The sequence below is a fragment of the Mus caroli genome, unplaced genomic scaffold (genome assembly GCF_978045245.1).
Source record: "Mus caroli unplaced genomic scaffold, Mus_caroli_1 scaffold_16, whole genome shotgun sequence".
NCBI classification, from domain to species: domain Eukaryota; kingdom Metazoa; phylum Chordata; class Mammalia; order Rodentia; family Muridae; genus Mus; species Mus caroli.
In genome coordinates, this window is record NW_028227271.1 from 20348612 (window position 1) to 20374206 (window position 25595).

The window sequence follows — 25595 nt, forward strand, 5'->3', positions numbered from 1 at the left end:
TCGTGGCGTGGGCACAGCCCCTCACGCATAGGCTGGGGCATTCGTTGGCCAGGAGCATTTGCCAGTTTTTCCTCTGCTTTTGTGATGTTTCAGGCCTTCTCTGCACTGGATAAAGAGGACACAGGGTTCGTGAAGGCTATGGAATTTGGAGATGTCCTGCGGAGCGTATGCCAAAAGCTAACGGATAACCAATATCATTACTTCCTGAGGAGACTAAGACTTCACCTAACACCCAACATACACTGGAAATACTTCCTGGAGAACTTCAGCACCTTCCAGGAGGAGGTAAGGCACCCTCCCTCAAAGCAGCTCACAGGGACACATGTCGTCCATCGTTAGAGCAACCCAAATGAAAATCCGTGATAAGACTGTGTGGAGTGCTGGGAGGGAAATTGTGTCCTCTACTTTGTGGGGGAAGTGTTTTCTTGCTTTAAAGAAGCCTGGGAGTCTGCTTTCACTTGCTAGCTTTAGCATTCAGAGCACCTTAGATCTCAGAACAAGATCTGGCATCCAGAGAAGTGAGGCCCACTGAGGCCGGGGCAAGGGCTGCACAGGCAGAGCCCCAGACAGAGTGGAACATGGAGGTGTAGTAGTCCTGAGAGAGAGATGCACAGGCGGAGGTAGAAAGTCAGGCTGTCTGACAGGCTGACAAGGCAGGCTGCTTCCTATGCTACATAAGTGGCTCTGTGTCATTGACAACAGCTCTAGCCTAGGTGGCACCATTCCACAGGGCAGTCTGTACTGAGAGAGGGTGGGGGGCACAGTTGCTGTGGCCCTGCCCTTGATGGAGGAACAAAGGGAAGCAGCGGATACACACCACAGAGAGTTCGCACTGGCTGGGGCTAACTGTTCTCTGAGCTGGCTGCTCTGGGCCGTTCTTGGTGTCCTTTCTCGTTGCCAGACTGTGTGTGACCCTGGGTTGAACACCTGAGTTCACTGTCCCCAGTCATAGCCACCTGGTTAGGCACCTCCTAATAATAGGCCAAATTGAGAGGTGAGGACTCTGGCCCAGAGATGCTGGGTGATCCCCTGCCTCAGCCTCCCAGTCTCGGGCTTACAGTCATGAGCCAGCATGCCCAGCTTTCTCACTCATGCTAATAGGTCAGCTTTAGTTCATTCACCTAATCTGTTATAAAGCTAATCTCCATGTTATATGGAAATACTCCCTGTCAAGAGCATGCTAGTATTCTTGCATGTGTTCCCATCCTCCTGTGGGAGCATATAGGTTTTCTTGTTTTTTGGTTTTTTTTTTCCATGATAGACAACCCCCTGTGCCTGTGTCCTGTGGCACACATGTGTACATATACACATATGGGATGCATGTCTGTAAACACGCATGTGCAAGCATGCTCTCTCTCTCTCTCTCTCTCCTGCTCCATGTGATGCTGCCTGCAGTCTCTTAGGTGGCTATGCAGTGCCCACTCTTGTGGGTGGCACATTAGGCTTCCTGGTGCTCCATGGCCCCACCAGCCCTGTTTTAAGCCATATTAACCTTGCCTTGGTTTTAATGAGGTCAGGCTGTGATGTTAGGCCCCCTGTCCCCTGGCTGTTATAAGGACCTCCTCCTGCTCTGGGGCATGATTTTAATCTTCACACATGGTGGCCGTTGCTCTCCCCTGTGATTGTGCTTTTTGGCATCCTATAAGACTGTTTGTTGTGCAAAGCAGAGAAAAGGCCATGCTCATGTGACCCCCCACAGTGACAGTGACTTGTCAGTACAAGGAAGCAGCGAGCTCCAGGTGGGACAGGGTGAGGGAGATGGACAGATCAGCTCCACCAAGTATTGCCCCAGCCTGTCCTGCCTGCTAGGAGGGCAGTTTCCAAGCCAACGCCTGGGTGCCTCCCTGAAGACTGATCTCCCCGTTCTGAATGCATTTGGAGCTATGCAGAGTAGAGATGACGCTGAAGATGTAACTGGGCGTCTTGGCCTTCTCCACTTACAGTAAATGGTGCCGAGCCACCTATAGGTGGAAGGTTGATGCTTAGCAACGTCCCATTGTCGCTCTTACTCCTGAGCATTTAGAGCGTTCCCACTCGGGCCACTGTGATGTATTCTTCAGCAAACACTCTCCTTTGTAAATCTCTGTCCACATTTTACACTTTTCAACGTCTGTGCAGTGTGTTCATATGAGTGTGTTTGTGTGTGTATGTGTGTGTGTGTGTGCACACTTGCATATATGAGCACATGTGTATGTGTGTGCATACACGTGGAGGCTGGAGGTCGTCCTCAGTTTCTCTCCACTGTACTTCCTATGGTTGGGTCTCTTGGTGGTCTGCCAGTCTAGCTAGCCAGCTTACATAGTTTCTGTCTCCTGGGGCTGGGGGTGGAGGGGTGATATCACAGGTGGGCCACTACACCAGCCCACTTTGTTGTTGTTGTTCCTTTTTTTAAATTTGAGAAAATCTCATAAGTACCATATTTATATAATTTCCAATCTTTCCACCCCTACTCAACCTCATGTCCTTCCCACTCCCTCTCAAATTCATGACTTCTTCTTTAATTATTGTTACATGTATGTATATGCATATACATAGAGGCAGAGACAGAGACAGAAGAGAGACAGAGGGAGAAGGCATGTGTTGAGTCCATTTGGTGTTGCTTGTGTGTGTCTGTGTTTAGTGATGACTGCTTGGGATTAGATAACCTATGGAGCAAATCTTTGGAGAAGTCTGGTTTCCCATCTCTTGGCAGCCATTAACTGCCTGTATCCTGTCATCTAGGGGATGGAGTCTTGTGAGATTCCCCCACCCATAGTGGCATGTCCACCGATGTAATCATTCAGGTCTTGTTTGGGCAGCTGTAGTTTTGAGGTCTCATGGCTGCAGCTTCCCTGTCATATGTAGAAGACACGTTCTCACAACCCACAACCCCCAGACCCTATGTCTACGTTTTGTGGAATCCCAGAGCAAAAAAATGTCTGAGGTGAAAGAGCAGGAATATCTTCATCGAGCTCGAAAGCAACTCCCCATAAGATATTTTTAAAACAATTCTGTGTGTTATATTACATCAGCTGAAATCATCATTGTTGAAGGTGGTTGGATGTAGACCGTGCATATGGCTCCAGGGAACACCTGTGTTCATCATACACTCTTTAGCCTGAACTCCTAGCTTTGAAGGGAAGAGTTGAGACTGTTCCTCTGCTCGGCAGTATGGCTTCTCTCCAACCCCTCTCCACGAACCTTTCCAGCCAGACTCTCTACAACAGGGTTTGAGGTCTGCTAGAGGATTTCAGGACTCTTGTGATTGATTTCAAATTATTTTTAATTTTAAAAATCATGTCTATCTGTATGTGCCTGTCAGGGTGTCTGTATACACACTGACCAGAGAGGTTAGAAGTGTTGGATCTCCTGGAGCTAAAGTTACAGAAAATTATAAATCACTTAGTGTATACTCCCTGCCTTCCAAAGTGCCTGCTCCAGCCTAGGGGACAGGGAACAAGTCCTAGGTCACGTGTCTGATACTAGGGTGTCCTATTGCAAAACAAGTAGGAAGCTGGGTACAGGCCTGGGTGAGAGGGAGGCTCAGAAGGGAAAGACCTTCCCAGAGAGGGGAGTGATCAGGGCATGTCAGCATCGAGTCAGTGGTGTGTGGGAGGAGGCAAGCCCTGCAGGGAAGGCTTGTCATGGCTCTGCCAGGGTTGGGGCCCTACAGTTCTTGAGTAACTTGCTGGAAAGTGGAAGTGTCCAGGTGTGCTCGGGCTGTACAACAAAAGAGGAAGAGCCCATACCTGGGGGAGGGCTGCTTTGGGTGGAGGAATCTGCAGTGTCCTGTCTTGGGTGCCATTATGTCCTTACACGGGACTCAGCGGGGGCAAATGCCACTAGGCCTCTACCCGAGGCACTTGGAGCCCCTCACCTTAGCTGATACAGCAATGGTTCCCAACCTCCCTAATGCTGCAACCCTTTAATACTGTGCCAACATGCTTTGGTGACACCCTACCATAAACTTATTTTTTTGTTACTTCATAAGTGTAATCTTGCTACTAGAATGAATCATAATTTAAATATCTGATATGCAGGATATCTGATATGCGACCTCCAGAGGTGTTTTGACCCACAGTTTGAGAACCACTGTATTATGGGGTCTCTTTACAAGAATCAGCCTTATCTCTAGACACACTTTGCCCAACACCCTGTGAAGGTTCTAGAAGAATGGCCAATGAAGTGATGTTAAAAGTGCTCATCAAGGGAACACTGGGAAGAGCCAAGGCCACAAAGGCAGCTGTTCCCACCCTCTGTACACCTTCCTTCATCAGAGAGTGACTGTACCACAGTGAGACTGGTCTAGGGGGTACACCAGAGAGGTAGCCGAACCCCAGTCCTGCATATCTCCCAGGGTTCCGAAGACCCCTGGCTGAGAGCACACCTAAGTCCAGGTGAACCAAGAGATTGTCGTTTACCAGACTGACAAGCCGAGTCAGGGACCACAGGTTTAAAGTGCGACAAGGTCCCCTGTGAAGGGGGCCACAGCAAGGTGCCATGTGGGTGTTCAGTTTGTCCTCTTTACTCACCGACTGGGTCAGGAAGCAGGGACACAGAGACCACCCAATATCTCTCGAATGGCTAGGGACTCCCCACTCCATGTGACTGGGGAATTGGGGGAGAATAGACTTTTGTCACTCAGCCTGCTACAGCTTAATCACCAGGAGGGAAGAGAAGTCAGAAGTGGTAGGGCTGGGTAAAGTCACTTCAGCTCATTAAGGGGACACCAGGCATTCTCTCCCTCTAGGGACACAGGGGAGACAAGTAATTAAAAAGAGATTACTGAAGTGTAATTAAAGAAGCCAGCATCTTTCTCGCGGAGGGATTCAGCAGAGATTACCCCCAGCCAAGGCTACTTGATTCTTGGGCTGTAGAACTGTACTCATGCCCTCCCTCAGTAGGGACCTCAAGTGTACCGAAAGAATGAAAACTGTCATCTGGTTCCACCCAGTTCTCGTGCTTAGTGAACCTCAATGTCCCTTCTCAGGCATGTTTATGATGGCACGTCTTGTGGCCGTTGTGCAGGGACATGGGACTAAGCCCTTCCCTCAGGAGAAGCATCCTGGGTCCTGGCTCCACACTGTGGCTGCTCTACTCTAGGCTGCTCCTGCTTCCAGAGTGGCCAGTGTAAGTTAGTGCTTCACAAGAGCAGGGTCAGGGCAGAAGAGCCCACCCAAGGCTGGAGTCCCACGGTGGGGAGGCCCAGGAGTCCACCTGAGAGCCAAGCCTGCGGCACTTCCCATGCACAGCCTACTCACACAGGAAGATCAGCCCCATGGTTGCAGAGGTCAGTGGGCCCGTGAAGAGGAAGGTGACCCTAGTGTCCCTCACCATTAGGAATTGACCTCTCCAGCATCCAATAGGAAGGAGAAATGTTATAGGACAAAGGAGCGAGCAAGAGACGGGCCCCTCCTCATGCTCTTGACCGTCCTCAGCTCCGGAAAAGCTTTCCACACCCAAGTGCTTTGTGTGGAAGATTGAACATTACCTTGCCTGCTCAGTGTAGTTTTGGATCTCCTGAGTAACAGAGATGGGTTCAGTTCAGTAGTGGCACCGGCAGCTGGCCATACCAGGAGCCAACCCCAGGGTCGCTGTGTCAAGGATGTCCTGCCGAGAATGGCTGTGATACAGTGGTCCGTCCCCCCCCCTTTCTGCTGAGTAGTGCTCTGTAGTTCCTCATCCAGCAAACTGGGCATCTTGGGGTCCAGGTGTGCGGTAGACAAGGGGATGCACTCAGAGGACCCCACTGGGTGATGCACCGTCACTTGAATTGGGCATGGTCACTCCTGTGGAAGCCTGAGTTTGGACTATGCTAAGAAGAAAAAGCCACTTGCTCACACGGTGATTGTGTCTGGCCAGCCACAGTCATCATCTTGTCACCACAATCAAATGTCACCAGTCAGGAGAGCATCAGGACGGTGCTATGAGCCAGCCACATCCCAGGCATTCCCATGAATGCTCTTCGCTGGTCCTCTCTATAGCCCTGCATGTGGTGGGCACATTATATCAGCATCATCTTTCAGGGGAGAAAACCAAGGTTCAGAGAGCCATGGCATTCCCCCTCTCCCTGCCCAAAGCTAGCTATCCAGGGCTGGGATTAGGATCCCACAGCTTGGAGACTTACATCCTTGCCTTACCCCTTGGTAAAGTAAGAGCTGCTCCACTATCTGCCCTTAAGACTTAGATTCCTTGCCCTGTGGTTGACACGGCTTTACAGGATCCCTGGCCCAGCCAACACCAAATAACTGTGTTATTATTTATAGTCAAACGTATTCGAGTTTGTGCTGAATGTTTGGCGATGATGGAGTGTGGAATTTATTTGAGTGGGGGAATTTATATTAGCATTTTTCATAAGTGAGTTTTCGCCCCTGAGTTTATTGGGTCATCAAGGAACCAAAGGAGCGGCTTTGATTCTCTGAACTTTGTCAATTTCGCACTCTAGAAGGATTTGTGAGATGGGAATTTACAGGGTCTGGGCGGATTCTGTGTAAGTGCCCACCGCATGCCTGAAGTGAGCCGGAGAGCTAGGAGACGGGAGTGGGGAAGAGAGTTAGGGACCCAGGCAGGAGTGGTTTTCTGACCCACAGGGGGAGAGATGCTGGAGGAGGACTCTGTGTAGTCCCAAGTCTGGGGACACATCAGGTGTGGTCAGGGCACAGAGAATGGGAGAGGCAGCCAGCAGGCCCTGTGGGCAAGGCCACAAGCTCTGTTCCCACCCTGTGGGCATCTCTGAATGTCCTCTGGGGCAAGAGGTTTTGGACCTCTCAGTCACAGCCCTAGGACAGTACCCGGCAACTGCCCCGTAGTGTTGCTGAGTTCCTGATTCTTCTCCCAAGGAGGCTTGGCTGTGGGAGGGGGTCATCATGCAAGCCTACTGTGTGTCTGGAGTGGGACTACTATGAGATCTATCACTGGCAGGGGGAGCCCAAGGACACCATTAGTCCCACCTTTCAGAACCCCAGCCGCTCAGTATGGTGGGAGGATTTCAGAGACTATACTGGGTCTAGCCTGCCCTCTGTGAAGGCAGCGTGTGTGTGTGTGTGTGTGTGTGTGCGTGCGTGCATGTGTGTGCACATGGCCTCAGGGTACACTTGAGAAAGAACAGCCCACTCCTGGTGACCTTTATACTACTGAAGCACCTACGGTACCAGTGGTGGTGGTAACCTTGCCCTAGCAGCTTACCGGGCTGGGTCTCAGCAAGCACTGACAGGATTGGTTGAATTCCGGAGCCTGCCCAGAGATGTTGTGGAAGCCAGGAATTCAACATGCACAGCTGTAATCAGCAACCTTAAGAGGAAATCATTTATTTTGACTCACAATGTGAAGGGCTGTGGCCTGCCATGGTGGAGGGGGAATGGTGGCAGGCAGCAGGCTGCCCACAGCTCCATGCTGAGGGCAACTTGCCCACATCTTCAAGGACCAGGAAGCAGAGAAGGGGACAAGAACCTGGACTAGGAATCTGGAGGCCAGTGACATACTTCTTCCAGCTAGGCCCCACTTCCTATTGCCCCCCCCCTTCAATCTCCCAGCTGGGGACCAAATGGTCAAACTCGGGAGCCTGTGGGGATACTTTACAGTCCACCCCACCAGGACACTTGGGATGGCACCTGGGGTGCTGATGTCATGCCTCCTAGGTCTTGACATCTGTCCAGGAGTCTTCCCTGGGCTGTGAGCACCCCCTTTCCTGCCTCCACCTCTGTGTTGAGCAGGCACCACCGGTGAGCAAGAGCGTCCTCCTCCCAGAGCCCAGACTTCATTTTCATCTAAGTTTTCAATGCTTTTTTTTTTTTTTCCTGGGCAGGCTATTATTTTTAGATTCATTTACCCACTGTAAATATAAATGAAGGCTCAGTACAATTAATTTCCCCACTAATCAAAATATTTGATCGAATGAAGCAATTTTTCAATTTTTTGGGAACTAATTATAACCTACTCTAGCAGGAAGTGCCGAGTCCGGTGCCGTTTCTAATTAGAAGCCCCTTGCTACCTGCTGAGTTCTGGAGGATGAGGTTTCAGGGGCTCCTCACCTTGGGGCACTGTGCAAAGCTGTAGGTTGTCTCTGAGTCCTGACAGCAGAGCCAGTTCTGTGAAGCACGGCTGAATGAGCTAAGTCTGACCTTCATAGTAGATTTGTACACCAATGGGATTCTAAGGCAACATTGGAATGGACCTCTCTAAACCACTTCGTCTGAATCTGCTTGCTCTAGGGCAAGGTTACCACCACCACTGGTACCGTAGGTGTGTATAAAAGGTCACCAGGAGCTGGGCTGTTCTTTCTCAAGTGTACCCTGAGGCCATGTGCACACACACACACACACACACACACGCATGCATGCACACACACACACGCACACACGCATACACACACACACACACACACCCCTCTTTGTCCCCATACCCCATGATTGCTGTTTCCAGGCACCTTTGCTATAAAGCTGACTGCTGGTGGAAGGTGTGTCTGCATCAGAAGCCGACGATGGTGTCTTCTCCGATTAGAAAGAACATCCCTCTTAGTTATAGGAAAAAAAAGCACAGTTTCCCCCATTCAGATGGGGGCACAAAAGCGTCAGACTGCGAGCCATCTGTTCTTTCTTGGCACCTACGGGCGCTCAATGAGGCTGCTGGGGGCTGAGATGAGGCAGGGGAGCCAGAAGGCCAGAGCCCAGCAGGCTCTGCCCTCATGGTTGCATGGATCTCTGGGTGGCGTTGGTGTATTTATGGGGGCAACAGTGTCACAAAGTTGCCAGTGGCCTGAGGACCTTCATGCCAGTGCTTTAGAGGTGGTGACAGCAGTGGTCCCTGCTGGTGGGATTTTCAGTGGCCTTGCTTTCTCTGAGCTTTCTGAGTGACCTCCACGGAACTGTACCCATAACTGTGGTACACAGACAAACACATCTCTAGCTGGAGTGAGCAGTTACTGTGTCAGCCAGGGGTCCCATCTCCCTTTCCACCAACTCAGTCCCTGGGTGCCATCTTGGACAGTATTTGAGGTTCTCCTTCTCCTTCCTCCACCCGCAACTTTCTGGTAAGAGTGGATGATGTCACCGTCACAGTGTCCTGTTGTCTGGCTTGGCTGTGGGAGGGACATGCTTGGCTGGTACATGGTTAGAATGTGTCACTCTTCCCGCTCTGTGCCTTCATGACAGTGTGTCAGGAGAGCCATGTCTTTTCCTGAGGGTTCTCCCCCTTACCTAAGGGACTTGGCCTCTCCCCCCAAGACACTAAGTTCCATATGAGCAGAGCATGGAGAGCCATTCCCTACCTGGGTCCCCAGGTGAAGTCAGTGTGTCGTAGAGCTCAGCAGGTGGCTGCCTGTCCCAGCATGGAGGCCCACTGTGTGTTTGCCCTGGGAGGATGGTTCAGGTGGGTGTGTCACCCACTCCTGGGGCTGGGACTGGTCACTGCTTTCTGGATGGAGCTACACAGATGGACAGCAGGGGATCTGGGTCCACATCCAAGACATGAGTCTGGCCAGCGCCCTGCCTTGGCACAGCCGCTCAGACTGTAGGCACGTGGGACATTTGTGGATGACAGTGCTCACAGGTGTGCACGTGTGACTATTCCTTATGCAGCTATCTGGTGCGTCCCTTTCCATTCATTCTCCTGCATTATAGATGCTCTCTTGCTAAGTGTTGGCTTGGAACCATCTAGCATCTATAGAAATAGCACATTGTCCCTAACCAGGCAGGTAAGGTTACTCATTATTGCCTACACTTTATATATCTTGTTAATTTTCTCTCTTTTGTTTTCTAAAGAGGATCCGCGGGGATGCTTTCTGGTTTCGTTACGTTCCTTCTCGCTAGCGTGGAGATGATCAGAGTTCCCAGTTGGCTAAAGCAGAGTCTTTCTGCTTTCCTTGCCTCCTGATAGTCGATCCCCAACCACCACCCAGAGCACGCAGAATCCCACCCAGCCCCTTGTTAGACCACTGACAATGCAGGCATCATTGTGTAACTGTTGCTTGTTCCTTGGTTCCCCTGTGCCCCCAATAACCCCCCTAACTCCTGGGGAACTCTTCCCCTGGGAGACGGAGGACAAGGGGCCCTTGCTCTCTGCAAAGTCCATCTTTCAGAGTGAGAGAGCAAAAGTGAGTGGAGAGAGCATCAGAGAGAAGTGGGACAGGAAAGTGATGAGGGAGGGTGTGGGTGGATGAGGCTCCAAGATGCCACAGACTGGAGGAGAAATGGAGACAAAGTACGCAGTTCCCCGGGGCAGTGCGGTAGCTCTGGTGTCCCCTGGGCCAGACGGAGCCCTCAGCTGGAACAGGGTGGGGGAGGTCACAGAATGCAGGGCCCATTTGTGAAGCTGGCCTCTTGTCCTGGGGCTCATAAGGGTCTGGCCTTGATCAGGCCAATGCATCTGGCAAAGAGCCTGCTCAGAGGAGCATGCCCGAACATGGGCTCCAGAGACTATCAGAGTGAGGTGAGAACCAGGGCTTGTGCTGACTGTGGATGGAAGTCAGCAAATAGTCGGCACAGGTGGCGGCTGCAGGCCTTGGGGGCTGAACGTAGAGCGCCCAGGAACTGAGGTAGAAGCCATAGAGGGTCACGCTTTGATGCTCGGGGGAAAGGGTCATCTTTGATGAAACTGATGAGCCTTGTTTGAGCTCCGCCCCTCACTGGGGCCGTCTACATAAGGCAGCCACACTGCTGTCTATAGTGCTGTCTAGGCAAACAGGCCTCTTGATCAAAGGCTCCAATGGAAGGGGCTGATGCTCCGTCACCAGTGGGCAAAGCCAATGCCTGCCAACACAGGGTGGATGAGTCTCAGCCAAGCTCTGTGACTCTCACTAGGTCACAGGTACAACCAGCTTCAGTCTCTTGTGGTCACGCCTTCTCTAAAAGTATATGACAATGTATTTTTCACTTGACCTTAGCCAAAAGGCTGAGAAGCGATGACAGCATCTATTTTGGTCATTGTAATTGTCAAAATGTCTATTGATTCCCATCCCCATATATCTATCCAGTGAAGGTGTGTGTGGAGAGGAGGAGGGGAGGGAGAGAGGGAGACTGTGTGTACCACCTCAGCCATTATTCCTCAGGAGCCATCTACCTTGTTGGAGATAGGATCTCTCACTGGCCTGAGAATCCATTAGTCTATGTTATGTTATGCTATGCTATGCTATGCTATGCTATGCTATGCTGGTTGACCCATGAACCTCAGGGGTGCCCCTGCCCCCATTTCCCCCATGCTGGGATTGTAGGGGCACACCATCCTTCCCTCCTCTTAGGGTAAGACCTGAGGATCTAGTTCAGGTCCTCGTGTGCCTCTGTGGCAGGTGCTTTACCCACTGAGTGGTCTCTCTGTTCTCTCCCCAGGCCCCAGAGAGGGTTTATTTTTTTTGGAACTTGAAAGGGGCTTGTGGCTTGAATCTGATCAGGATCATGGCCTCGCTGTCCACTCATCCCAGTTGCAGTAAATGCGGGTTTCTTTCAGGAAGCTCGGTTTCTCTCAGGATCTCTCACCCCTGGGTTCAGTAGCCTGTCATCGGAACGCTCCTCACTTGTGTTTGTAACTTGCCACAGCTAGTGCCTCTCAGGGGCAGGTATGGCTCTTGCAGTTTCCATTCAAATTGGACCACTTGCCTAAATCATTTGGAGACTTTTCTAGTCCACCTGTCTATCTAACAGTGGCGATGTCTCCAGCGCGTTCTTCTCCATTTTCTTATCTCAAGAAGCAGGTTTTGTTAAAAATGGGTATAGTAGGTAAGGCATGGAGGTACAACTTTGTCACCCCATCCCGGGGAAGCTTGAGGCATGGGGATGCTGAGTGAGGCCAGCCTGGGCTACATAGATGGGTCACAAAATAAGGAAATTGAAGCCTGACTATTTAAGGCTGACAGAGGCCAATGATGCCGCTCAAGCCTGGAGACCCGAGTTTAGTCACTGGGGCCCGTGTAAAGGTAGAAGGAGAGAAGCAACTGCCCAGAATCATTGATTCATGACCATCACCTTGCAGTTGGGTCAGTTTTATTCCCCCTCAGTAAAGGAGGAGACAGGCAAATCATGGGCAAGCCTTTCTTGAAGGGCCTCCCAGCCCAGCAGAGGAGGAGTGCAGTCGAGGCTAGCCCCGGGCCTGCCTTCCCCCCCCCCCCATGGAAGGGCAGGGGAGCTAGGGGATGCCGAGCCCTGGAACTCAAACTTCACGAGTTCAGAAGTTCATGAGACGCACCAGCGATTCCACCTCAGCTTTCCCCAGTCCAGAGAACGATGCCCATTTAGTTTCTAGACTCAAAAGCGGGCATGCGGATGACTCTGGTACCCATGGGTGATCGGGGCTGGGGTCCGAGTGGAGGTGCGTGGTCTGTGCTTCCTGGGACACTCCCAGCTGCTGTCGGGGTTTGCTAGTTTCATAAAAGGTGCCGCCCAGCAGCGACAAAGTGCAGACATCGCTGCTGGGTTACTTAAAGTGTGGCCAAGTTGGAATACTAGTTGGGAGCATGCGTTGTCAGTCTGCTGATAGCCTTGCACAGTACCGGTATCCACAGTAAGAGCCAGTGTCAAAGCAAGGATCACGATAAGACCGTCATCAAGATACAGCAGGGCCAGGGTCAGGGTCAGGGCCAGCATTGGATTCTCTTGCCCTTTGGCTATCACTGGCCAGGTCTCCTTTGCCAGCAGAGCATCACCTTCTGCCTCCAGGCCTACCAAGCTTCAGGAGGTTTGGCACACTCAGCAAGGAGGTACCTGTCAAAGCTGTTTCCTTCCTTGCAGGAGGCTAAAACTTTTATTAACACATACTTTCACCTTTTGGGTCTCCCAAGCCTGGCTGAAGCATGGTGCCCAGTCTCCCCAGAGTCCTGACCTGCCCTGCCCCCCCCCCAAATAAACTGAGAGTCCCTGCCTGTTTTCCCAGCCCCTTTGATGATGTTTCATGAGTGTCCATTTATCCCCATAGTGAAGTGACAGACACTGAACGTAGGGTTCAGTCCTCCTGTGGGGGCCCCAACTGCAAGCCCTTCACTTGCTTGTAATTATAATAAGCCTTTGCCTCCTGCCAGGAAATCCCTGATCCTGGCCCAGGTTGTACATCAATGCTGGGCTCCCCAGAACCCTGGACAGCTCCACTCACAGATGAGCTTTCTGGGCAGTCCTTTTGCTAACCGAATGTGGTTAGCATTTTACTAACCCAGCCAAGTCCCCCAGCCCTTAGATGTGTTAAACGAACCCAGAGAAACAGTCATCAAGAGGGAACAGGAGAGAGTTTATGGTGCATTCGCCCCCTTGGGCTTCTCAGCCCACCTTCCAAGGGCAGAGTGCCACCCTGGGGACCACTTTCCTGGCAAGCGAGCCTGGACTTCCACACAGCTGGACTGACCTGTTGTTAGAAATCATGACACATCTGCTCTCCTCTCTTTCCCATTAAGCATTGCCTCCCTGCACCCAGAGACAAGAGGCATCTCCTGTTCACCCAGCTGATCAGTTTTCATTCTGTTCTCTACAGACTGCTGACGAGTGGGCAGAGAACATGCCCAAGGCCCCGCCCCCCACGTCCCCCAAAGAAGCAGCCCACAGAGACATCCTGGCACGAGTGCAGAAGGCAGTAGCTTCTCACTACCACACGATTGTCCAGGAGTTTGAGAACTTCGACACCCTGAAAAGCAACACGGTTTCCAGAGACGAATTCAGGTCCATCTGCACCCGCCACATACAGATCCTGACGGACGAGCAGGTAAGAGTGCAGCCACTCACCCCAAGCAGGTGTCAGAGCAGACAGTTCTGCACTGCACTTTTTTTCTTAATGTTTAAGGTAATTCCCCCTCCCCTTTTCTTTTCCTCCTTCTTTCTCTTCCTTCACCCTCCCCTTCCTCCTCTGTTCCCCTTCCTTTCTCCCTCATCCATAAGCTACCCCTAGATAGCCCTTAATAACCTGGAACTTGCTTTGTGGAGAAAACAGACCTTGGACTTGGGTTGATCATCTTCTTCTGCCTCCCCATTGCTGGGAGCGCCTGTGTGAGCTTGCACGCCCTGCTGGGGTCTTAGTTTGTTGTAAACTATACTGAAACTCACAGAAGCCTCTGTTACTGTAACAACTATGAACATTTCAGTCGGGGTGAGCTTCGTGTCCCTTTTGCTGTTAAAATGAATCACAGCTCCCCAGTCTCCTGCATCTGCAATCATCTGGTACGGAAATGATTGACATCAATTTCCCTCTCTGGGTTGTATCCCGGGGCAGCATGCCATGCCAGTCATGTTGGCGATGGTTTCAAGAGCACTAAGTACCACTTAACCGCCATCTTGTTTCTACGACCTGGCTCACCTACATGATAAAAACTTCCTTCACACTCAGAGGAATCCAGGTCTCCAGAGCTCCGTGATCTGGGGAGGGGTCATGGCTTGAAAACCTGTGGATAGAGTCAACCTTTCAAGAGAGAGGGGGAGAGGGAGGGGGAGGTGCCGAGGGAGGGGAGAACAGCGCCAGTGCTGAGTTTGCGCTGATGGGCTGTCAGGGCTCTGTGTGAAATGTGTTGCTAGCTATCTACCATCAGAACTAGGTCTGCCTGGCTGTTGCTTCAGGTGACAGACCACAGCCTGTGGCAGGTCTGTGGTGTTAGGGAAAGTCTGCATTCAGCCTTATCATGAAGGAGGACCTCTCGGTACATTGTGATTTCCACCCCTGCCCCGAAACAGACACCCCTAGCAAGTAAGAAAGATGCTTGCAGATAATAAAATAACTCAGGCATCTGCACCTGTCCAGCTGTGCACCTGTCTAACTGTACACCTGTCCAAGCTGTGTGTCTGTCCAGCTGTGCACCTGTCCAGCTATGTGACTCAGAAAAGTCGGTTGGCATCTCTGTATGCTTCCCACTGTGTTCCTGGCACCCTTCTTCTCTCCTTAGCCAGCTGCCTTCTCTGCCCCTGCCAGGAGCCTGGCCCCTGCATTTCTTACTGCCTACTCCTCCTCCTAGATTCTAAGCAGAAGGAGGCTTTCCCCAGCTCTACTTGGCCCTTCCAGCTCCCTCCATCCTCACAGTTCCCATGTCCTTGGTTCCCTGACCCCAGCCTTGGCCTCTAAGCAAGTTTCTGGGTACATAGCCACCAACCTTGATGTGCAGCAAATGTACAGAGCCAACAAGCTCATCTGTGCACACGTGCTAGGGTGGGGCTGCTGTCAACAGATTTTCCCCTGCCACTGTGACATAATACCTGACAAATGCAACTTGGGGGAGGAAGGGTTCCTTTTGGCTCATGGTTTGAAGATGAGGTCTGTCATGGAGGGGAAACACGACAACAGAGGCTGGAGGCAGCTGGCCATGTTGTATGCACAGCCAGAAAGCAGGGAGAGATGGCTGCTGGTCACTCCCTACCTTTGATTCAGCCCGGGGCTGCAGCTCCTTGGATGGTCCTGCTTACACTTAGGTGTGTCTCCCACCTTAGTCTCATCCAGAAAACTCCACACAAAAAAATTAAAGAGGCTCATCTCCTGTGTGATTCTAGACCCTGCCAAGTTGACAGTCGAGATTGATCATTCCAGCAAAGGAGGGACATGGAGGCCCGTGGAGTGTGGCTCATGAGGCAGTGCAGGCTCCTGCTTGTTGGGAAGGAGCCAGTGGGAACTGAGAGGGCATGGCCTGGTACCCACAGGGGGTGTGGCCTCCCTGATAACAGGATGCAAGCCCATGGAAATAGAGCAGTGCAGACAAGGGTACCCCAAACCAGGAGCCGCAGGTTTTATTGACTCTTGCTGCCAGCAGCCTGAGGGTAAAGCAGCCCCACCCTGTCCCCAAAGGATCTGCTTTCCCAGAGAACATTTAGACAGTAAACATACTAAGCAAAACAGACAGAGCCTTAGCCAATGATGGTGCTATACTTTTCTTTAAGGGCAGGAAAAGGGCACAGACCGGGAATAGGAGGCAGGCTTGTTACCAGTAGGGTCGGGAAGGCTTTCTGAGAAGGTAGCTTTGAAATGAAGTCCTGACTAGTAGGTAGGGTTATCTGGGAGCAGAGGGGACATGGATGGCAAAGGCTATAATGGGATTGGCCGTTCACAGATGCCCAGTGCTTTGAGGGGTGGGCAGTGGGAAATGAGCCCAAGCCTGGAGCCTGTTCTGTAGGACAGGAGCCAACTGGGAGAGTTTTGTCTTTTCTCAGGGGTGTGAGAGGGCTGTCCTTACCCTTCTCCAGTTGGCCTGATCAGTGGTTTTAAACAGTGGCACTCGGGCTGCTGTGTGGAGATAGAGGGAGGAAGGGCAGGGAACAAGGTGGACCAGTGACAGAGAGGACCAGGAGAGGTGCTGAGGGTATCCAAAGCTGAATCCCACATCATATGACAGTGTAAATGGTGAAAGTGGCAATGTGCTCTGTGAGCAGCAGCAGAGCTGGGAACTGGTGTTGGGCAGAACAGGCCAAGGAGGTCCAAGGTGGGCTGTCCGCATGAAGCTGTAGAGGTGGGCATACAAGGCAGAGGCCGGAGGATGGGCAAGGTGAGAGTGGTCGAGAGACAGCACATGGCTAAGAACTTAAGATGCAGGCTGAGGGTGCCAAGGGCAGGTGGAGCTTGGGGAAAACAGAGACTGAGGCATCCAGGGAACAGGAAGGACCAGGAGAAAAGACCAGGCAGCCACAGTGACGTCGGGAAGATGTTGGAGGGATGCTGGATGTGAATCGTGTGTGCATATGTGTGTATGCATAAGTATGCAAGGGGGTGTGCACATATGCATGTAACTATACATATGCACATATATGTGCACCCAAATGTGTATGTGTGCGCGCGTGTGCATGCGTGTGCGTGTGTGTCCCCTTTTCTACAATGCCCCTGCAGTTGGGTGGACCCTGCATTTACAGCTCATTCCTGGCTCCACTCTGGGCTGTGGTTCAGCCATCCTCACCTTGCCCAAGGGTTGCAGGAACACCAGCTGATCCTCTCCTGAAGTTTTTGGAGCTTCTGCTTTCTATTCTTGCCACGCAGGCAGCACCTGTTTGTCCACCTGTGTGAAGTGGGTCTCCTCGATGCTGTGTGGCCTTCCTTCATCTCCAGCATCAGCACTGTCTGTCAGCCGTTCTTCCATGGGGGGTCTGCTCTAACTCCACTCTGTTCCACCAGGCTGTAAATGACCTGGGTCTCTGGGCTGGCGTGTCCGCAACCAGCTCAGCTTGATGGTGTTTCAGCACCAGTCCTGGTGATGCATGCCTGTAAGACCAGTACTGAGGCAGGGGGAGCACTACAAGCTCCCAGACAGACAGTGCGGGCTTCATGAGTCCTTGTCTCCAAGGGGTTGGTGGAGGGGAACCTGTCATACTTCATTGGGTTGCACTAACAGAGCCTCCTGTCTACTGACCAGTGTCTCCCCCCTTTCTGTGAGTGTCCCCATTTCATTCTGCTCTATTGTTACTGTTGGGGGATCTTCTGTGTCTTTAACACCTGTTTGGTTTGATTATAAGACTCGTAACTTCATACCTTCAGTTAGGTTTTGTTAGCTGTCATCGTAACTACTTTGCTAAATTCAGTCATTGTTATTACTTGCCAACTATGGCTGATACCTTGGGCCAGTTCTGAGCAGCAGACAGGTGACCTTTCAACCTACAGGCCTCTTGTTTATTTTGTTTGTTTGTTTTCTCGATTTGTAACAGTGCTCAGATCCCACAGTCCTGCTAACCAGGGTGGTGGCAGTGGCTTTCCCTGTTCCAGCCTTGATGGAACAGGGATGCTCCAGGTTAAATGTGTTTTCTCTAGAGATACTTCCATATACCAAATGTCAGGAGCACCCTACCAACTCTTCTCAATCTGTTTTTTCTAAAACCTAGCCACCCTGGGTGGGTACCCATGCTTGTACTGAATGCTTACCCTACGTGTATACATGTGTCAAGATAGGCATCTAGCTTTTCTCATTCAATTTCTCCATTCAGTGAGCCAGGCTGATAGGCTGTAGAATAGTAAAGCAAACATATACTCCTGTTGAGAGCACAATTTGGTCAGGGTGTGTTGGAAGTGTTCCCATGGTTGGGGAGATGGCTCGATGGTTAGTTGGATGGTTAGGAATGCTGACTGAGCTTGCAGAGGACCTGGGTTGGGTTCTGACCAAAATGGTGGCTCACCATTGCCTGTAATGCAAGATTCAGAGAACCCAATTCCCTCCTCTGGTCTTGGTGGGCTCCCACATGTGTACCCTCTTCCCCTTCTTCTCCCCTTGCCTCCCTACCTCGCTGTCTTTCTCTTTAAACTTGGAAATAAAGCTCTACCATGCTGGATTCCATGAGAGGTACTTTGGCGACAGTGTGTGACAATGTTTGTGACTCTATTACTGTACCCTCTTGTGTTGTCCATGTCTTGTTTGAACCAACAGCACAGCAGCTGTGTAGGTGGAGTCACGGGCTGTGCACTTTCTTGTTTTGTTAGTGGGGCCTGGGCAGAACTGGGCCCCCAGCTCCCTAAAAGCTAAGTAAAAATGCCCATAAGGGAAGTCTTCAGTTTGCCAGTGTGTTTCTCTGATGGTTACAGGGCTACTCAGCTTATCTGTTTTGGTGGCTTACATTTTTTTTTTTTACAGGAACTTGTCCACTTTTCGATTCTCTGGTTGGCAAGACACTGACCCACCATGGCATCTAGGGCCTCTGCTCAGTTAGTTCTCACCATGTGCACCACACAGCTGGACCACACTGCACACGGTTCCCCCAGCCTCATACCACAGCCCTGCCTGCTTGCTTAATCTTTTCTGAGGATCGTCTTTCAGCTCGCTGGGCTTCTGCCGCATTGCTGCTCTCTCTCTTGTTCTCTCTGCCTTGGCATAGGTTGGATGCAGGCTTTGAATTTCAGCTGCTCTTCCTTCCAAAATAGGCATTTAAAACTGTACATTTCTGTCTAATTACTACTTTAGCTGCATCCAAATTTTGATACATAGTTGTAAAATTATAATGGAGCTCCTAGTCTCTTATTCCCATGTTGGGTCCTTTGATTTAGAAATACGGGTGGATTTTTTTTTGTTCCTGAATGAATGTGTTTTTAAAGAGTTATTAACTTATAAATGAACATGATTTTAATTAGAGAATGGTACTGGATCTTATCAGTTATTAGAATTATCTGAGATTGGATGTGTGGTCATTCTTTATAAATGTGTCATTTGTAGCTAGACGGTATGTTTTGAATGGAGCATTATGAAGCATTCTACACCTGCTGATTGAAACCAGCTGTTACTTTTAGCCTCAGCTAAAAGTATTCTCTCGGTTAGCTTGGTCCACCAACAGCTGAGAGATGTGGATATCTGCAACTTGGTGTTAGATGCATCAAGTTCTAAGAAAAAGTTTTTAATCTTAAAGTCAATTTACTGTGACAGTAGCATGGTCTCTGGGCCTTTCTTTCATTTAGAATCTCTTTGGTATATCTATTTAAATTTCTGTAAATCCTTTACATGGCTGACATTTTTGTTCAGTATACAGGCTTTATGAGCAATACATAAACAGATTCTTAAACATCCTCTCTAGTGATCCCTGCCTTTTTACATGGAGTGTTTGGCACATTTACATTTATTGTTGTTGCTGTTGTCTCCATTTACTTCTGTTATCAACAAAACCCAGCTTCCCACCACGCTCATGCTCATTTCCTTTATATTTGAAAAATGTAATTTCTTGACATAATTTGGATTGAGCTTTTAAAAACACCTTTTCTAACATAGTTGTCAAAAGTTACATACTGCCAGGCAGTGGTGGCACACACCTTTAATCCCAGGATTTGGGAGGCAGAGGCAGGTGGATTTCTGAGTTCGAGGCCAGTCTGGTCTACAAAGTGAGTTCCAGGACAGCCAGGGCTACACAGAGAAACCTTGTCTTGGAGGGAAAAAAAAAAAAACCAAACAAACAAAAACAAAAACAAAGCAAAAGTTACATACTTTCTTAGTCAATAACTAGCTGTTACCCTTAAGTTTTCCCATTTTTAAGAACAGGTCTCCTTGTTCTCTGGTTTCTGAGGATAGTGAGTTGCTGTGACTCGGGAGCTCCTTGGATTTCATGTTACTGTTACTGGTATCTTTCTCTTGTGATTTTTCTCTACAGATTAAATCCCCATGGTCCACTGAGCCCACGGGTGCTTGTTCAGTGTTGCTTTCTTTACCTATTCCACCAGAGACCTTTGATTATGATCTGTAAAGGATAAATTCAGTTTTTATGTAAACATGCCTTTATTTCGGCATTTTCAGAAAGATAATTATTATGGTTAAAAGATGGTGAAAGTTTCAAAGACGAGGTGACTGCTAATTGACAGCTTTTCACTCGGCTCTCTTTTGCTTTCTGTTGCCGTTCTTTGGGTTGCAAGTTGGTGCTCTGTGGGACCCAGCTGCACAGTCAGGCTTCGCAGATGGCTCTTCTGCTAGGTTATAGACTTTCACCAGCCCACCTGCCTACTGCGCAGTGCTCTCGTTGGCCATCCCAGGCCTGTTATTAATCTATACATTGGTTGCTTTGGATTTTTTTCAATGATCACATTTTTCATTTCAAGGAACTTTATTTTCCTTGTCTGTCAATCATGTCTTCAGTGCTTGGTTTTAACATGATCACTTATGGCCACCGATCTCTATCCGCTGTCTGCTAGCTGTCTGAAGGCACAGTCAGCCTTGGCTTGTCCTTGGTGATTTTCTCTTTCATATATGTGGTGATATTGTTTCTCTGAAAGCCATTGCTAGGCTGAGTTTATCTGGGCGCTGTTACACTGTTGTCCCATTTAGTTACAAAGTCAACTTTTCAGGAGCGCTTAGTGCAGGGAGAGGTGGCAGTGAGCACCTGAGAGTCGGGTGAGGGACACAGGAGAGCAAAAGGCAGGGGAGCATGCAGATGGTTCAAGAAGGGTCTGGAAATAGGATGGGCAGAGAGAACAGTGCTTGGAGAAAAGATTCCAGGGGCATCACAGTCAGTCATGCTGTCTTAGGAGCAACCCTCTGAGTGGCTAACCCAGGCTCAACATTGAAAGAGTGGTCATGGTGTTTTATCACAGCAATAGAAACCACATTAAGAACAAAGTCGGGGTTTACAGGAACCTTCCAGTTGTCTTCAGGAATGCATTGGCCAAAGATGACAGCAGAAGACATGGGGAGGAGAAACCAGAGCCTGGGAGACATAGTATCCATGCTGAGAAGTGAACAAAGAGCCTGAGACACACAGTATCCATGCTGAGAGGTGAACCCAGAGCCTGGGACACATAGTATCCATATTGAAAGGCACACAGAGGAGCCAGCCACCTCTGCGCCTGACACACAGGAGCTGTGGGAGTTCAGAGACTCCCACCATCCTCAGGAGCAGCTTCCGTCAGAGCCGGGATCAAAGGGAGCTTGAGGATGTGGGTTTTGTGAGGACAGAGAGAGTTCCTCAGAACACCATGGAAGAGTTGAGGCTAAGAGACAGAAGGGAGGCCTGAGGCCAAGCGGTTCAGGAGAGTGAGCATCCCAGCTAGCAGATGAGGCTGTGTCTGTGTGGTGGCAAGGTGGACAGACACTGTGAGACTCGCAGCTTCTAAAAGATGCTGGCAGGGTCCAGAGACCAGGCCTAGCCTAGAGTGAAGCAGAGGCTACTTGGCGGAACAATGGGGACCTTTTAGTCTCTGGGGTAGGAGCTAACCCACTTCATTTGCTTTTTGGCAGAATCTTGTACATTTTCAATATTTTTTCCCCCAATCTTCCTCTAGGTTCTGAAGTTGAATCAGAACTCCGTGGGCAGGGCTTAGCAGACTCCCCAAGGGATTCTGCTTGCTGGAGCTGGAGAAGCCCTGGACTAGTCCACCTCCATGCTCATCAACTGTGTGGAGTCTTATTAGCCATCATGGGTTGTTTTTAATTTTCTCAATGACTTGCAATCCTCCCAGCTCCAGACACCACCCTCTGGGAATATGCTTGGTATGAGCAAGCCCCCGTTTGTAAATCCCCCACAGAACAGCCACCTGCCTGCCTGAGAGTGTGTGTGCGTGCAGGGTGGTGCAGATCTAAAGGTGCCCTAACTCCAATTCCAGAGAGGCACCCATCTTTCTGATCCCAAGAGTAGGCTGGTGTGGCCAAGACTTGTTTATTTTATTTGCTATGGAAAAAAAAAAAACCCAGGACAGCAAACTAAGTTTCTAGAGACCTCTAGACAAAGAGAGCAGGAAACTGTCCCCAGCCTACTGGGCTCTGTCCCTCTGGAGGCTGACTGCCAGCTCTATCAGCTGGGGACTTTTTTCAAGTGGTTGGGTGGGGGGGCAAGAGCCCTAAGGCCCTGTAATCAAAAGCCACTCATGGGAGGCCTCTCGTCACCTGGCCCCATGCCATGGTGTGTAGTTTTGATAGGGTCTGTGGCATCCGCCGGCCACCATGCAAAGCCATAAACATCTCCCCAGTTTTCCAAATGCCTCTTCCTCTTCTTGCAAGAATGTTTCTTACCTCTGGAGTGAAGGCTGGTGGCACCCATGAGCCACTGTGACTCAGGTGTGCTGAGAAGTGAGGCTGCATCTTCCCCTGGGGTCCCTGAGGTGGGCCCTGTTTTGATTTGCATTTTCTCCTAAAATGTTTTTATGCACCACAGCTCGGTCACTGTGACTAATCACAAGATTTAATGGCCTTAAACTGCTCACTGAGGACCCAATTCAATTAAAAAATGTCCTGCGGAAGCCATGAATAATCCTCTTGTCTTGCCTTTTTTTTTTTTTTTAAGTCTTCCAGAGGCGTCTATCCTGAGACCAAATGGATTTCTTTTCCTTTCTTTTTTGAGTTGGCATGAACCCTGGTCTGCAGTCACCTCCTCTCACCTTTGACCCCACTCCCCCAAGACTCCTGAGAGCCCCTGGCTGGGTTCATACTCCCTTGGGGGCCGGGCCTGACTTGCTGCCCTTAGTTTGACAGACTGTGGAGCGAGCTGCCTGTCAATGCCAAGGGGAGGCTCAAGTACCAGGACTTCCTCAGCAAGCTGAGCATCGAGAGGGTGCCCTCGCCGCCCATGGCCGCAGGCGACTCTGGAGAATCAACCGTGGCCCAGAGGGGAAGCAGCGCCCCTGAGTTCTCCCAAGGGACCAGGTCCAACCTCTACTCGCCACCTCGGGACTCCAGAGTGGGATTGAAATCACGGAGCCACCCCTGTGTGAGTGCCCATCCTGACATGTGCCCTCGTGTCACCTCCAGGCAGGTCTGTGCACACAGGGGCCCCAGGATTTCTCCTGACAGGCTGCAGGTGATGGAGAAACTGGGTTCACAAGCCTGGGGGATGCTCCAGGGTCAGTTTCCAGCAAGGGAGGGTAGTTTGAGGAAGGGTTGGGGAGGGGCAGGAAGCCTGGCTCTGACAAGGACAGCCCCCTGAGCTTGGGTGCCACCCTCACAGATGAATGTATTCCCAGTTCTTATACCTGAGCCAGATGAGGCCTATGGTGTCTTCCTGGGCCTCAGTCCTCAGTTTGACCTATTGCCCTGAACTGTAGAATGAATCAACAGCACTCTCTCCTGTATACCTACTATGTGCACTTGGGTGTTGGCTATAGCTCAAAATGGACAGAGGTATATTGTCACAGATCTCAGAGTGACAGTGACTATGGTCTACAGAGACGTCAGAGGTGGCATAGAACATGTCAGAAGCACCTTAGAAACCACCACTTGCTAGTCTCCCCTCGCTGAGGAGGATTCAGCTGCTGGCCAGTGGAGATCTGAGCAGAGGACGACCAGCAGCTCCCAAAGGCTTTAAACAGAAAATCTGGGGGCAATGAGTGTAATGTTAAGAGACCCCTGAGAAAGGCTGGCCTTGAGGGTGGAAGGGACCCCAAGCCAAGGAGAAGGGCTGTCCTCTAAAACATAGCTACATATTTCCAAAGTCGATTATTATGCGTCGGCTTGAGATGGCCCACTAGAGAAAGTACACTGATCTTCCTGCCACCTGCACAGCTGACCTGCAGGTCCCAAGTCCTCTCGGTTGTCCCCCCATGAGACCCTCCAGTTGAAAGAATGCTTCTGTCCCTCTCCCCACAGACCCCAGTGGGCACCCCACCCCTACAGAACTGCGAGCCCATCGAGAGCCGGCTCCGCAAACAGATCCAGGGCTGCTGGCGGGAGCTGCTGAGGGAGTGCAAGGAGAAAGACACAGACAAGCAGGGGACCATCTCCGCAGCTGAGTTCCTGGGTTCGTGGCCCCGCCCCCAGGGGGCGGGGTGGGGGGTGGGGACCTGCGGGTACTTATGGGTGGGGCCAGCTGGCCGCTAAGTGAGGGCCAGAAAGGAGTGCATCCACACCAACTGTGCTGCTTGGTCCTCAGCGCTCGTGGAGAAGTTCAAGCTGGACATTAGCAGGGAGGAGAGCCAGCAGCTCATCGTCAAGTACGACCTGAAGAACAACGGCAAGTTCGCCTACTGCGACTTCATCCAGAGCTGCGTCCTGCTGCTGAAGGCCAAGGAGACCTCTCTGATGCGGAGGATGAGGATCCAGAATGCGGACAAGATGGTAGGTGGGCCAGCCCAGAGCCTAAGGGGTCCTGAACCCAGCAACCCTCACTTGGCGGCATAGGGGGGACCTGGAGAGCCCGGGGTCCCCACGCACTGCTGGTCAGAGCCTAATCTCTCAGATCTCTCGCTCTCTCTCTGGCTTCCGAGGCCTTGGGCTTTCATCCTCTGACTATCTGAAGGTCAGGACAGGGGAAGGTGGCCACCAGGTCAGTTAGGGTAGCGTGTCAAAGTGTGGGCCTGCAGGTAGGATTGGGTAAAGGGGGTAAAGACGAGACCTGGGGGACAGATCTAACTGTGGACATTAAAATGACTCAGGAGCTTAAATTCCTTAAAGTAACAGAAAGAAGTCTTCTGCCTTTGGACCTCTGGGGTCAGGCTCTAGAGATACAGCCCGGGAGCAGAAGCATGGGGTCTAACAGTCTTTGGTGGGAGGCAGAGTCCCAGAAACACTGGATGATCCAGAGTAGGGCAGTGCTTCCTCTCACACGGTGCCCCGAGGGTTGAAAGAGGCCAAAGTAGGCCCAGGGCCCAGAGCCAAGATAAACCTTCAGATCTTGGCTGCCAGTATACAGCCAGGGGTGGGGCCTGAGTAGCTCTCTCTTGTGTGTGTGTGTGTGTGTGTGTGTGTGTGTGTGTGCGCGCGCGCATGTGCGCACACTCTCTCACTCTCTCTCTCTCTCTCTCTCTCTCTCTCTCTCACACACACACACACACACCACCACCACCACCACCACCACCACCCCACCCCCACACTCCACCTCTGTGGTTGTCCTTCCTGCCTTCCTTTCATTCTTTATTCTTGTCTTTTCTCTCTTTGTTGGTGGACGGAAGCGTTCTGAGACGAGGTCTTGCTGTACATAGCCCAGGCTTGCCTGAAACTCCCTGGCAATCTTCCTGCCTCACCACCAGCGCTTAACTGTGCCCTCAAAGGACCTAGAAGACACCAGGACCCAAGCATGGGGGACAGCCCTGGTCCCCTCCTTTCACCCTCAGCTGTGCGATAGTCACAAAGCCCCACCCAGCACCACTCTAGCTCACAATCACACCCTTGTCCCCACTCAAACTTCTCCAGGGCGTGAAGCCACAAAGTGTGCTCTATGCTCCGGCTCCATTGTCTGTAACAGGGAGTCAAGTTGGTCTGACCTAGATCTGGAGCTCAGCTGGGCCGGGAACGGTGCTCAGCAGCAGAGTGGGGAGCATGCTTGAATAGCTCACACAAGGCCCAGGAGCAAGCAAATCCA

At 51.0% G+C, this 25595-nt stretch overlaps 1 protein-coding gene across 6 annotated transcripts in view; it reads left to right on the forward strand.

Moving 5' to 3' along the window:
* Efcab6 (EF-hand calcium binding domain 6) overlaps nt 1-25595 on the forward strand; it is a 206172-nt gene that overhangs the window by 177269 nt on the left and 3308 nt on the right. For all 6 annotated transcript variants that reach the window (XM_085831456.1, XM_085831457.1, XM_021183280.3 and 3 more), the window contains 5 exons: nt 94-285; nt 13426-13653; nt 22767-23009; nt 23885-24035; nt 24168-24352. In XM_085831456.1, the coding sequence (XP_085687582.1) occupies nt 94-285; nt 13426-13653; nt 22767-23009; nt 23885-24035; nt 24168-24352 (999 nt within the window). The remainder of the gene's footprint in view (nt 1-93; nt 286-13425; nt 13654-22766; nt 23010-23884; nt 24036-24167; nt 24353-25595) is intronic.